At 43.7% G+C, this 12750-nt stretch overlaps 1 protein-coding gene across 1 annotated transcript; it reads left to right on the top strand.

Annotated features, from left to right (window-relative positions):
- Positions 1 to 11191: 11191 nt before the first annotated feature.
- On the top strand, positions 11192 to 12148 carry LOC138301597 (olfactory receptor 6F1-like). The gene has a single exon (XM_069242115.1). It carries the CDS (start codon positions 11192 to 11194, stop codon positions 12146 to 12148), a length of 957 nt encoding a protein of 318 aa, XP_069098216.1.
- The last annotated feature ends 602 nt before the right edge of the window (positions 12149 to 12750 follow it).

Below are 12750 nucleotides of genomic sequence, written 5' to 3'. Positions count from 1 at the left end.
TACGTAATGCCCTGGCCACCTTTCAATGATTCTTGGATCAAATTTTCTCTGACATTTTGAACCAATTCAATCTCATGTACTTGGATGACATTGTGGTATACGCCCAGGATCCTACTGTACAGCAATCACAGGTCTGCCAAGTGCTAGACAGACTCTGCCAAAACAAACTGTTCAAACCAGGAAAATGTGAATGTAGTCTCCTAAAAGTAGAGCATATGGGGTTTCGGCTCAACAGCCAAGGAAAACTGAAATATCCTCAAAAGGTTGCAGCAATACTATAATGGCCTGTACGATCCAACATGAAGGAGACTGAGCAATTCCTTGGTTTTGCAAACTTTTACAAGCAATTCATTGGCAATTTCACCCTCCTTACAAGGAACATCATATGTGTTCTTCAGAATGAAATTCTTAATCAAGGTTGTTGTGGAATTCCCTGGCTAAAAACACCTTTATTGAATTAAAAGAAGCTTTTACCAAGGCCCCCATCCTGACCCAACACAGATGTTAGTCATTAAGAGAGATGCCTCAGAAAGAACAGTTGGCCATATTCTCCGTCAAATCCAACAAGATGATAGGTTAGAACATACAATCTATCAGACTCTGACTGGAAGTACTCTGTCCTTGATTAGAAACGTTTATCCAAGTAATTAACTTGCTCAGAATGGAAACATTTCTTGTTGAGGGCCCGGGGACCATTTGAGTTCCGAACTAACCAAAGGAACCTACAGTGTCTTAGGAATATGCAATGTAAGAGCGTTCAGAAGGTCTGATGGACATACTCCTTTAATCAGTGTTATTTTGACATTACTTACATTCCAACCTCACAGAATGCCCTTCATGATGCACAACCTATAATGAAACAGTCCTATCTCCTCAAAGGATTGCAGGAGTAGTCTAGTTATTTTCAGAAAAGGTATGAGTTGGATACTCTAAAGTTTCTAAGGAAGATTGGAAGAAGTTGCAAAGGATCATTTGCAAGCAAGAAAAATGAGTCTATAAGGACACAGTCCTGTTTATCCCTTCTAAAGAACTGAACATGTATGAACTTTGAATGTGCTGTGACTCTAATGTGGCTGGACAATTAAGGTTTCAGATCTACGTTACATTAACTGGTCAATCCTTCTGGTGGCACTCTGCCTGGAAAGATACTGAACTCTATGTAACTTCTGCACAGTTTGTGCTCAGAACAAGACATCACATGCTCGGCCATCCGGACATCTTCTGCCTTTACCTGTTCCTCCCAAGCCCTAGCTCACTACGTGTATAGACTTTATTGTAGTTTTGCCTCCATCTGAGGGTCACACATTAATCATGGTGACTGTTGATTCTTTTTCTAGAATGGCTCACTTCACAGTTGTAAAATTGCTTCCCTCAGTGGAGATCTTTTTGTGAGAAATATTTGCCTACATGGTCTGCCATGTTATACATTCTGATTGTGGATCACTTTTGGAAGTCTTTTTGTAAGTCTCTCCACATTGAGGCATCCTTGTCTTCTGGGTTCCATCCTTAGTCTAATAGGCAAAATGAGAAGCTCATATAGGGTTTTAAGCAATATCTTCAACCTTTTTGTAACTCTACCCAAAGTGATTGATCTTCCTTTTTGGCCTTAGCCAGTAATGTTGTACATTGTGCCAAGTCTCCCCATTTTTCTGTTTTCAGGGTTTGCAGCACGGACAGTGGGAGATTCCTGGTAGCACCAGCGGACAGGTGCTTCCCTTTATTAGGCTTACCTTGTATTCAATTAACTGGCTCACAATTCCATACTGGTGCTCTAAGCTGTGAGGGGAGCTGGCAGTCTTCTTGAAGCTATGCTGCTGGCCCTCCCCCTCCTGACAACTCCTCTATGAGGATTCTGGGAAGATAGCTTTGATTCCCAATCCAAAATGTCTGGCATCATGTTGGCTGTTGGTTGTCTACAACCAATATGGACAATTCTCTTAATTCCATTTCCTCTTCCTGTGTCACAATGCTTTGAGGGTTTATCATGGTGTTTCCTCGCTCCTGTTCTTCACTCTTCAGCAGCAGTTTCTGCTTCTTTCTCCAGTTGACCAGCCCTCTCTTCATCTCCTGTTCCAGTGCCTAGTCCTCTGCTGCCCGGCAGCCTTCCAGTCTTCAACAATCTACTATTAACTTGATAAAGTCTTATGGAAGCCTCACCATTATCTTGGAGGACTTTTGCCTTATCTGAAGGGTTTGCCCACACCTGTGGTAGAGTAAGACTTAGAGAGCTAAACACTGATGTGACCCAGAAAAGCTCAGAAGATGCCCTAGCTGTGACTGGAATAACTTCCACTGGATCCGCATTAATTCACAGGAAGACATACCTCCTTTCAGAAGCCAAGAAACAACTTTTTTTTTTTTATTATGACCTATATGACTTGGCTAAAAGGATCCCCAGTGCTAGATCTCTTTCCCTGAAACTGTGCAAGTGTTCCTCAATTGGCCATTCCTTTAGCACCCCTGTAAGACTGGTTTTTAGGGCAGGGGTAACAAAGATGGTCCCAAAGGGCTGCAGCATGTATTGTGCCACCCTCGGGGTCCTCTTACCTAGGAGATGGCAGATTGCCATTGCAGGCTGCATGTCTTTGGTGCATCGAAAATTAAAAACACAATATGGCACACAGCCTGTGTGCCATGTCCCCTAACACTGTATGCAATATATGTAAGTCACCCCTACATCAGGCCTCACATCCCTAAGGCAGGGTGCATTATATTACATATTAGGACATATATGCAAGAGTAGACATGCCCCTGAAATGTCTGTTGATTCTCAAACAGAGTAAACAGGGAAGACATTTAAGTACATGTGCTGGACACTGGCCAGTACTAGTTTCTCCATTTACATTATGGCTTCACTGAAAATGGGGATGCTTGGTATCAAATATCTAATACTAATAAACCCTCACTGATACCAGTGATGGATTTATTAAAACAGGTACCCCATGAAAACCTACCTTCTACCTGAGTAGTTTGTCATCAACAGACAGGTTTCAGACCCCAAGGGCCAGAGCCTTTGCTCTCGGGCAGACAGGAACAAAGCCTGCCCTGGCAGGGGCTTAACCACACTCCTCCGAACAGGATGACCTGCAAATCTTCATTCCAAGGCAGGGGGCTTGAAAGAATCTCAACCCCCTTTCTATGCTGATCTGGCTTACTTCAGAAGGGGGATACTGACACCCCTGTCCCAGGGCCCATTTGGTACCTGGACATGCAGAACATTTAGTATTCAGAAAGATATGCCTACCCCTCAGGTCAGTCCCACTCCTATGGTGAGCTGCCCGATATGGACACAACATTTAGAAATCTGTCATCTTGGTGTTGGCAGATTTAGGAGCTCTGGTACAGGGTTATGCCCACTTCTCACAGGAAGTGGCCATATAGGGGACATAGTGATCTCAGGGGCAAGTAGCCCATTGGCTACTACCACCCACTCCCCTAAACACCTCTAACATCAGTATTTAGGGGAGCCCTTGGCACCAGGAAAGGAGTATCCTGCTGACCTAGGAAGAAGAAGGACACTCAAAAGCCGTAAAAGCAGACTGAGGAAGAAGCAACTGACTTGGCACCAGCCCTTCCGGTCTGTCTGCTGTGGAGGAAGCTGGCCAGGTGTGTGGTGAGCATCTACGGTGTTATCACCTTATATCAGGTATCCCTTAATTGAGAAGTGTAGGCAGTGTCTAGGAAGCCAGGGCTCTCTAGAGGTAGCTGTGGATGAGCAGCCAAGATTTTTCTAGGAGACATGCAAAGCTTATGCAATACCACTACAGTCACACAGCACTTACACACATGAAAGAACGACCCAGTGTTACAAAAATAAAAGTACTTTATTATGGTAACCCAAATACTAAAATATTGTATAGGCAATACTACACTAGGAGGTGAGTAAACACACTATTATATAGACACTAGAAGTCAGTGATGAGCATAGAAAAAAATAGTAAACGGTAAAACAATAGAAAATAGCGAAGGACCTAGGGGGAATCGAAACTATATACTAAGTAAGTGGAATGTGAAAGACAGTCCCCTACCAAAGGAAATGGAATCTGTAGAGGGGAGTTGGGGGAACTAGGAACCCCGAAAGTTAAGTATCAAGTGGCCCAAGCGACCAGGAGAGAACAAGTACCTGGATTGTCCCCAAACCCACAGGAGAACTTGGGAAAAGGACTGAGAGAAACCAAAGGTGAACACTGACAGAAGAGGACCTGCAAAATAAGGGGACCAAGTCCAGTTTGAGTTGGAGTGTCAGGCTGTGATAGGAGCAATTACCCACCCTTCTGTGAATGCGGGACAAGGTCGACAGTGGATGAACAAAGTCAGCAGTGCAGCACAGGAGTAGAAGAGGAGTTCCAGGCATGATGCAAGTGATGTCCCACGTCAGCGGTCATGATGCAGTTAGTCAGTGGTGCTAGAGAACCACCAACAATCCTTGGCAAATGCAAGAGTCGGTTAAGAGAGTTTTGCAAGGCTGACGATGACCAGCAAGGCCCAGGGGACTCAACCCAAGGAGGGGAGTCCGAGGTGACCCTCAGAACCTATGAGAGTCATAAGAAGAGGGGACAGCCCCCACAGGCGATCCCCGGGCAACAGGCACAGGAGTTGCAGCGAGGCCTACTCAGCACACCTGAAGAGGAATCCAACATTGCTTGAGCAGCAGGCAGGAGACTGTGCTTAGCAGGGAAGGGTTTACTGTCTCTCAAGTTGGACAGCTGGTAGAGAGGACCAAGGGGACCACTTCAGACCACCACCTCTGATGCAGGATCCATGCAGTTCCAGAGGAGAGAGGATCTACGCATCCAGTCATCATTGCCGTTGGTGCCTGCGGATGCAAGGGTGTGACTCCTTCACTCCAAGGGAGATTCCTATTGCTTCTTGTGCAAGCTTCAGAATTTCCACCCTCAGAGGATGCACAGCCAGGGAAATGTTGCAGTTGCTGGAAGGAGCAGGAGAAACAGCGTTGAAGAGGAGAGTTGTTGTTGGAGTTGCAGATTGTCTGTTCCTGGAGGGTCCAGTTGCAGTCCCATGGCCAGAAGATGAAGTAAACAATGCAGAGGAGTCTGGCTGGAATCTTTCACATTGAATCTGAAGACCCACCCTGGAGAGAGACCCTAAATAGCCCAGCAATGGGGATTGGTCACTTAGCAGGGTGACCACTTATCAGGAAGTGGCTGTGACATCACCTTCCTAACCTGGCCACTCAGATGCTCACAGGCACCTCTGCCCACTTTGGATTCAAGATGGCAGAATCAGATGGCCACCTGGAGGAGCTCTGGGCACCACCCTGGGGTAGTGATTGACATGGTTCCATTGTCGAGTTACATGCCTGGGCAGGGGCCAGGAGTCCCAGGGCTAGTACAAATCGGTTTATGCAAGGAGGCACCAAATGTGCCCTTCAAAACATACTGGTGGTTTGGGCAGGCTACCCATCCCAAGCCATGTAACCCAATCCCTTTGTTTGCCTTCCTCTGCTTGAGCTGGTCAAACCTATCTGTGTGGTGGCAGCAGTGCGGTCTGCCTGGAAAAACCGAGAAGGCTGGCAGGAGCAATGCTGGAGGTCCACTAGGGATCCCACAAAGTGCATGAAATCATACAACTAATACTGGCAACTACCAAACATGCCCAAGTCCAGAGTTACCACACAGGTGTCCAGTACATGGGTAAGATGGCTTCCCCGTACTTACAAGGTCCAGGAAAATGGAGCTAGAGTTCGTAGGGGCACCTCTACTCATGCAGGGATGCCCTCACACACAGCCTGCTCTGTGGGCTAGGAGAGCCTGCCTGTTGGAAAATGGGTTATTGGTAAGGGCAGGTAAGTACCTACACTTAGCAATAGGTCACTAACCTCCACTTAGGTCCAGTTAGGTCTCAGTAAATTAAACCTAGCTCAACACTTGGTAGCTTGGCAACAAGTGACAAGGCTTTACTTAGGAGACAAAGCGTAAAGCATTCAAATAACCCAAAACAGTAATTAAATAAAACACAGGAAACAGTTTAAAAATCCAAAATCAATTCATACAAATAGGAAATATTTTCAGCTTTAAAATGCCACCAAAATGAATAAAATCGGATAAGGGGAACCGGAGATATGCATTTTTAAAGAATTAATGCTTTCTAGCGCATAGAAACAAAAAGCGCCAATCTGGTCATCTGGTCACACCTCGACCGGGGCAAAGCCAAAGTTTGAGGCCGACTGCGATGGAGTCCGTGTTAGGCCTCGGTCAAACGTTTTCCTTAGGACTTAGTAATTTTTCTGGAGATTTTCCTCACCAGGACGAACCTGCAAGTCCAATCCAACCTCCTGGAACTCTTCCTCGGTTATGCGCCGCGGGAGCCCTCGGTGAAGATTTTTACCTTCGGACTTAGTTGTTTCTTCGAGGTGAAAATCTTTCGACCAGGGTAAACCTGAATCTTGATCTGACGTCCTTGGAGCCCTCTTCGGATGCACTGGCTAGGAGGTCCCGGTCAACTTCCTACGTTCGGACGTAGTCATTTTTTTGGAGATTTTCTTCACCGGGACGAACTTGCAAGACAGGACGGGTCACGGTTGAGGCAAGCCGGCTAGAGTTGCCACGGTGGGTCAGTCCCTTTAAGGAGCTTTTTTCTAAAAGTCCTCCAAAGTTCACCAAACTTCTGGATCTTCTTCCAGATGTTCTTTTAAGGTTCTTTTGGGGTCCACAGTTCACCCTAAGGTGCCAGAAGCTCTGAGATTCTCCCTGGGGGTGCAACTCCTTTTTGGCCACTGAACAGTGGTCAGCTGGTTGGTTTCTTCAGGAGTTGATGCAGGGGACTCTGGTTAACAAGTTTTCACCTGTAGCAAACAGGGAGTCCCTCCTTGAACGAGTTGAAGCCAGGCAAAGTCCTTCTTGTGGTGAACCCCCAAGTGTGCAGCTGGTGCAGTCCTCCAGAGTGCAGGTTCCAGGGTGCAGGCTAGGGCTCCAGCAGGGCAGTCCTTCTTCTTCTGTAGTTCTTCATTGTTGGAATCTGATAGGGATCTGAGGGGTCGGTTCAGGTCTGTCCGTTTTTTCCTTGCTCCTGGGTGAACAACAGGGGGTCCTGGTTCTCCAATCAGGGGCAGGGTCCTTCCCCCTGTGATGACCACTTCCTGGGAAGTGTGGCAAAAATCAATCCCCAGGAGCAACATTCCTCAAAAATCCATCATGGCTGAAAGTCATTTTTATAGGTTACATCTGGCTGAGCTCACCCACTGGTGTGGCTAAAAATCCTAAACACACCCCTCTCCTGCCCTCTCCTAATCTAATCATGGGAGCACATAATTGTCTGGGTTTGCAGGATGTGAGGGTGTTGCTGGGTTGCTCCAAATGTCCTTCCCAGCCTTTGAAGACCAGTTTGTCAGCCCTCCCCCCTTCCTGCTTCCCCATCTGCTGAGGGGAGATCTCCTCCCCCAGGCACATCTCTTTGTGTTGAGCCAGGCCACTTCACACTTCATCAAGGCAGCCTGGCCAGGCTGCCAGAGGCTGGCCAATCAGACCACAGCAGCAAAAACACTGCAGGGCTGAAGTTGGCAACTTTTCAGGTAAAGTTTAAAACTCTTTACCTGAACAAGTTATATTAAATCCAACAACTGGAAGTTGTGGGATTTATTATAACAATTACTTTGATACCAAACTTGTTGTATCTGTTACTTAAGGGGATTTTTAAAATTAAAATAAAGTCTCCCCATTCTAGCCTATGGAGGCTATTCACTACAATGAGGGAAAACAAATTTGGCTGTTTTACCTCACCAGGGCCTATAAAACTATTTTTATAAGGTCCCTGCTTATAGTTACATGGCACCTAGCCCTAGGGGCACATAGGGCACACCTAAGGGGTGACTTATATGTAAAAATAAGGTAGTTTAGGACTTTCGAACTACTTTTAATTCCAAAGTGGGATTTGCATGTAACTTTAATTTAAAAGCAGCCTGCAAGGTAGGCCTGCCTTTAAAATTACACTGGGCAACTCAGCAGTGCACCTATGGGGACCTTACCTATGCCGGGGTCCCTAAACCTCAATGCCATACCATATACTAGGGACTTATAGGTAGGTTCATTTTGCCAATTATAATTAGCCTATTTGCATATCCACTTTACACAGAGCACTGGTCCTGGGACTGGTAAGCAGTACCCAGGGCACATCTAAGTCAGTAACCAACAGTAGCTGACTTGGTGCAGTGACCTGTAGCGAAGGGAATGGGCTCCCATGGGTGGCACAATACATGCTGCAGCCCATGGGGCCATATTTACCTAGGTTCCATATACTAGGAACTTATATGGGGGCACCAGTATGCCAATGTGGGGTGTACCAAGTACTGAACAACCACATTTTGAGGGAGAGAGAGCACAGTCACTGGGGTCCTAGTTAGCAGCATCCCAGTGAACATAGTCAAACCAAACTGACAGCAGGCAAAAAGTGAGGGTAACCATGCCAAAAACAGGGTACTTTCCTCTAAGCTGTTCTTGCTAAACTGTGCAAAAGTTATCTTGCCCTGCATGCTGTAATGCCTCCAAAGCCCTGGGAGGGCTGCCTGCCTCCAACGAAGGACCTGACCTGTGGAACCATGGAGCTGCTTTCCCACATCCTGCAGGCACATGGAGAGGCCTGGGAGAACTCCAGACAGGCAAAACCCAACAACAGAAAGCACCACTGCACCAGTGCAGCCTAGCCAAGCTGAAGTGGGCCAACACTGCCAGCTTGGTCTCCCAGCCCTCCAGAGAGAAAGCCCACCTTGGTCTTGCCCACTCTGGACTCACAGACGCTGCCTGTATGCAGTATTTGTTTTTCCTTCATAGGATAACATTGCCTCTTCTGAAAAATGCTCTGTGTTGATGTTCAAAACCTGAAAGTATTTCTCTTGCAAATATACTTACATGATTCTATTGATTATTTGGCCTAAATATATATAAAGATATGTGTTATTTGTTATAAATTGGTGTGGATCACCTTAATGAGTTGTGTGCATCAATTATTGACTGTGTGTGTATTTTCAGCTATCTAACTCTCCTCTCTGATAAGCTGAAGGCTGCTCGACTACACTACCCCCTAGGAGAGCACCTCTGAATTGCTAGAGCAAGCCCCTGTCCACTAGTAAGGGAACCCCTGGAAGCTTTGTAAGGTATGCCTCATTATTGTATACTCTATAAACAGCCAGCTTCCAACAGAAGTGTCCCCTTTTATTGACCTACGCAGAGCACAGTGGTGGAGTCAGCAACATCAAACTGATGCCAAAATAAGTAACCACTGAGAGTGCATTTAGAAACTAATTGTAGTAGTTTACGTTTCTCACGCCCATTATGTTCAGTAGCACTGGTTCCTGGTTCCTGATTTTGGCTTGTCCATAGAAATGGAGGGAATTGTAACAATATGTTGCTTGGTCTGGGGTATCAATCTGATTCAGCTAAATGTTGACAAATCCATAGAGAAGTTGTTACAGGTGTGAAGGAGGGTTTTTGTTTAGTGTTTATCACTTATTCAATAAACTTTTATCTTTTAAGCATCACAACTTGAAATTAATATAATATAATAATTGATGTTTCAATATACATTAAAATAGAAATGTAGTCAAGGTAAAAGTAAATATTATAAAAATGCAGCAAGCATGTTCCATAAAGGAAATTCCCTAGTCTAAATAAATTGGAATAATAGGAGTAAGGTGTCAAATACTCAAAGAGTACTGATGAGAGAATCAATGTACACATATGAAGCCCTTGCATAATAAGCTAGAAAGTATTCTCATCTTTAAATCAGCAGACATCAATCAAGAAAGCTAAGCAACCTCCTACAAAGAGAGATTTGAAGAAAGTCAAAGATGAGCCCAAAGCTAGTGTGAATAGAAGAAAACTACTGGAAACAGAAAAGCTCCCCATCTTCTCACACTCGCATAATAGTCCTCAGACATTAGACCTTGAAAATTGTAATTGTTCACATTCTACTATCCAGACTGATCTTCTCAGCAATCATCGTTGCCTCCTTTTCTTCCTGTGAGAACCACACTATCAGTTGTCCAATACAAAACAAATGGCAATTCCCAAATAACCGAAATAACCGAAATCTTCCAGAATGTTACAGCATCTTCAAACATCAAGTGACAAATAACGATACATTATGAAAACAGACCTTTGAATGGTAGTGTATCATTTTTAGTTAACATGCCATCAATAGTTAGGCTAACTAAAGGCAGTACCTTACTTCACTTGCAGGCTTATATCATTAAGTATGTTTGCCTACTACAAAAGATTTGCATTTAGTATATGTGTGATTTAAACGAAAGCATTTATATATTTTAATAAAAGCATTCTTCTTTGAAAGAAAGAAATAAATAAAAAAAGAAAGAAAGAAAAGAAAAGAAAATACAAAAACTGAAAAAAGAGCAAGAAGAAAAAGGTAAAATACGTGACAGTTTCAAAGGGACAAAATCTGCTATGCTGAAAAATAGCACTAGCCAGGAAAGTAAACACTCCAAAAGGAATTTACAACAGCATTGGCAGGAGATGGGATCTGATAACGATGGAATGTGCATCATAATCATCCTGCTGTCCATGCAGGCTCTAAACACAAATGTCATACTAAAGGTATTATAAAGAGAAACAATACAGTCACTCAAAGTAAAGCTAGACAGTGGCGTAAGTAGACTGAATTCTGCCCCATTCTATATGCAGTAGTTGGTAGAAGCAAAATGTGAATGCCATATAGACCAATGGATGAAGAGATGTGGCTGAAAGGTCTTTCATGTAAGTATATTATATATATTTCAGTGAAATAAAAAGGTCCTGGCTTATATGTGTGACAAACCAGAGCAGAAGTGCTTGAGATAAGTCTAATTAAATATATGGGCTTCTCAGAGAGAAGACAAGGCCAATTCAGAAACTTTGGATAGGGAAACGAGTTGTAAAATGCAGGGTACGAATAATTGTGTTATACATCCATCCTGACACAAGCTTTTCGACCAGTACTTGAATTTCATTTATTATGCCTTGCCTTCAAAGGCCCCTTTTTCTTCTCCAAAGTCCAAATGGTATGCTTGTTTTAGGTTTTCCTTTGGCATGCACACCTCTCTTGACAAAGCTAAAAATGAATTACTTCTGATTTGGATGATGTAGTCTAGAAATGAACTATTCAGAATACGCATTATTGATTGAGTGAATGATTTGATTATGGAATATGTTCCATTTCAGAAAACGAAAGGGTACAATAGAATATGGACTTCACAAATCAATCAGAAGTCACTGAATTCATCCTGGTGGGATTTCCAAACATACCTCAGCTGGAGATGTTGCTGTTCTTTGTCTTTGCTGCCATGTACTTGTGGACTATCACAGCCAATGCTATCATTATTCTTGTGGTGAGGCTGGATCATCACCTCCACACACCAATGTACTTCTTTATCTGCAACTTATCAGTACTGGAGATCTGCTACACCACTGTGACAACCCCCAAACTGATGGCCAACTTCCTAATGAGGAGTAAAATGATCTCACTGTATGGATGTATAGTACAATTTTATCTCTTTTTCTCTCTTGGATCTACTCAGTGTCTTTTGTTGGCTGTGATGGCCTTTGACAGATATTTAGCAATATGTAATCCACTGCGATACAATGCAGTTATGACTCAGAGAACATGCACTTGGGCTGCTTTTTGCTCATGGGGCACAGGGTTTCTGACTATGCTGGTTCCAGGTGTTTTGGTGTTACATCTCTCTTTTTGTGGCTCAAACACAATCAACCATTTTTTCTGTGATGCCGACCCATTGTTAAAAAGATCTTGTACAGAAACCAGACTGATTGAAGTGCTTAACTTTATTCTAGCTCTCATTATTGTGCTGAGCTCTTTCACGCTTACAATGGTCTCATACATTTACATTATTAGCACAGTTATGAAGATCCCTCGCTCCAGAGGCCGAGGCAAAGCTTTCTCCACTTGCAGCTCTCATCTCACAATAGTTGTCATATTTTATACAACAGTTATGTTCATGTACATCAGACCCAGGGCACGATATTCAGACATGAATAAGGTAGTATCTGTATTCTATTCAGTTGTAACTCCTCTACTTAATCCCTTTATTTACACTTTGAGAAACAAAGATGTGAAAGAGGCCATCAATAAGTTAGTGAGGTATGACACCTTCTGCCAAAACCTATACGAGAAGAGGCAATGATACTGTAACAATTGTTTTACAGAAGGCAACATTCCTAAGAAATAAAAGGATACAATACCTAATTAGATGTTAAGTAGCCAAATTCAACAAAACACTAGGGGTCTCCATTATGGACTGATCAGTCAGAAATTAGTGCATGAAAGGTACCGGCTTCACACACTAACAGTGACAAGCCTGTTAAATCTAGTGTTGTCCAACTGATTAGCAGATATGTTTACCCAAAAGCAGCTTCAACATCAATGGTAGATGCTACATTGGAGAATTAAGAGTGGTGGCTTGTCTGCCATTCTATACTATACTACACTATACTATACTATGCTATTTTCTGGTATTTATAGAGTGCATGGATACACAAAGGCATCCACATGCTGGTCTCGAAGAGGTTGCAGCATACAAATCAGAGGGGGCAGTAGAAACAATTATTTTGTAAACCCAGTTACTATTTAAAGAGCCAGGGTCTAAGGGCTTTTCAAAATAATAGTTCTTTATCACTTGCTCAAAGAGCAAGCATAAGCAAGTTCCAGAGCTCAGCTGCATTAAATTTCAAAGACCCAAAGGCCGTTCTCCATTTCTGGCTCTTTTAACACAAGGGACTGAGGCCA

The sequence above is a fragment of the Pleurodeles waltl genome, chromosome 6 (assembly GCF_031143425.1).
Source record: "Pleurodeles waltl isolate 20211129_DDA chromosome 6, aPleWal1.hap1.20221129, whole genome shotgun sequence".
Lineage (NCBI taxonomy): Eukaryota > Metazoa > Chordata > Amphibia > Caudata > Salamandridae > Pleurodeles > Pleurodeles waltl.
The sequence above is the reverse complement of the archived record's forward strand: the minus strand, read 5'-3'. Positions and strand labels throughout refer to the sequence as shown.

Bases quoted from the DNA above. Each gene is read 5' to 3' on its own strand.
- LOC138301597 (XM_069242115.1), top strand. From the start codon at position 11,192: ATGGACTTCACAAATCAATCAGAAGTCACTGAATTCATCCTGGTGGGA.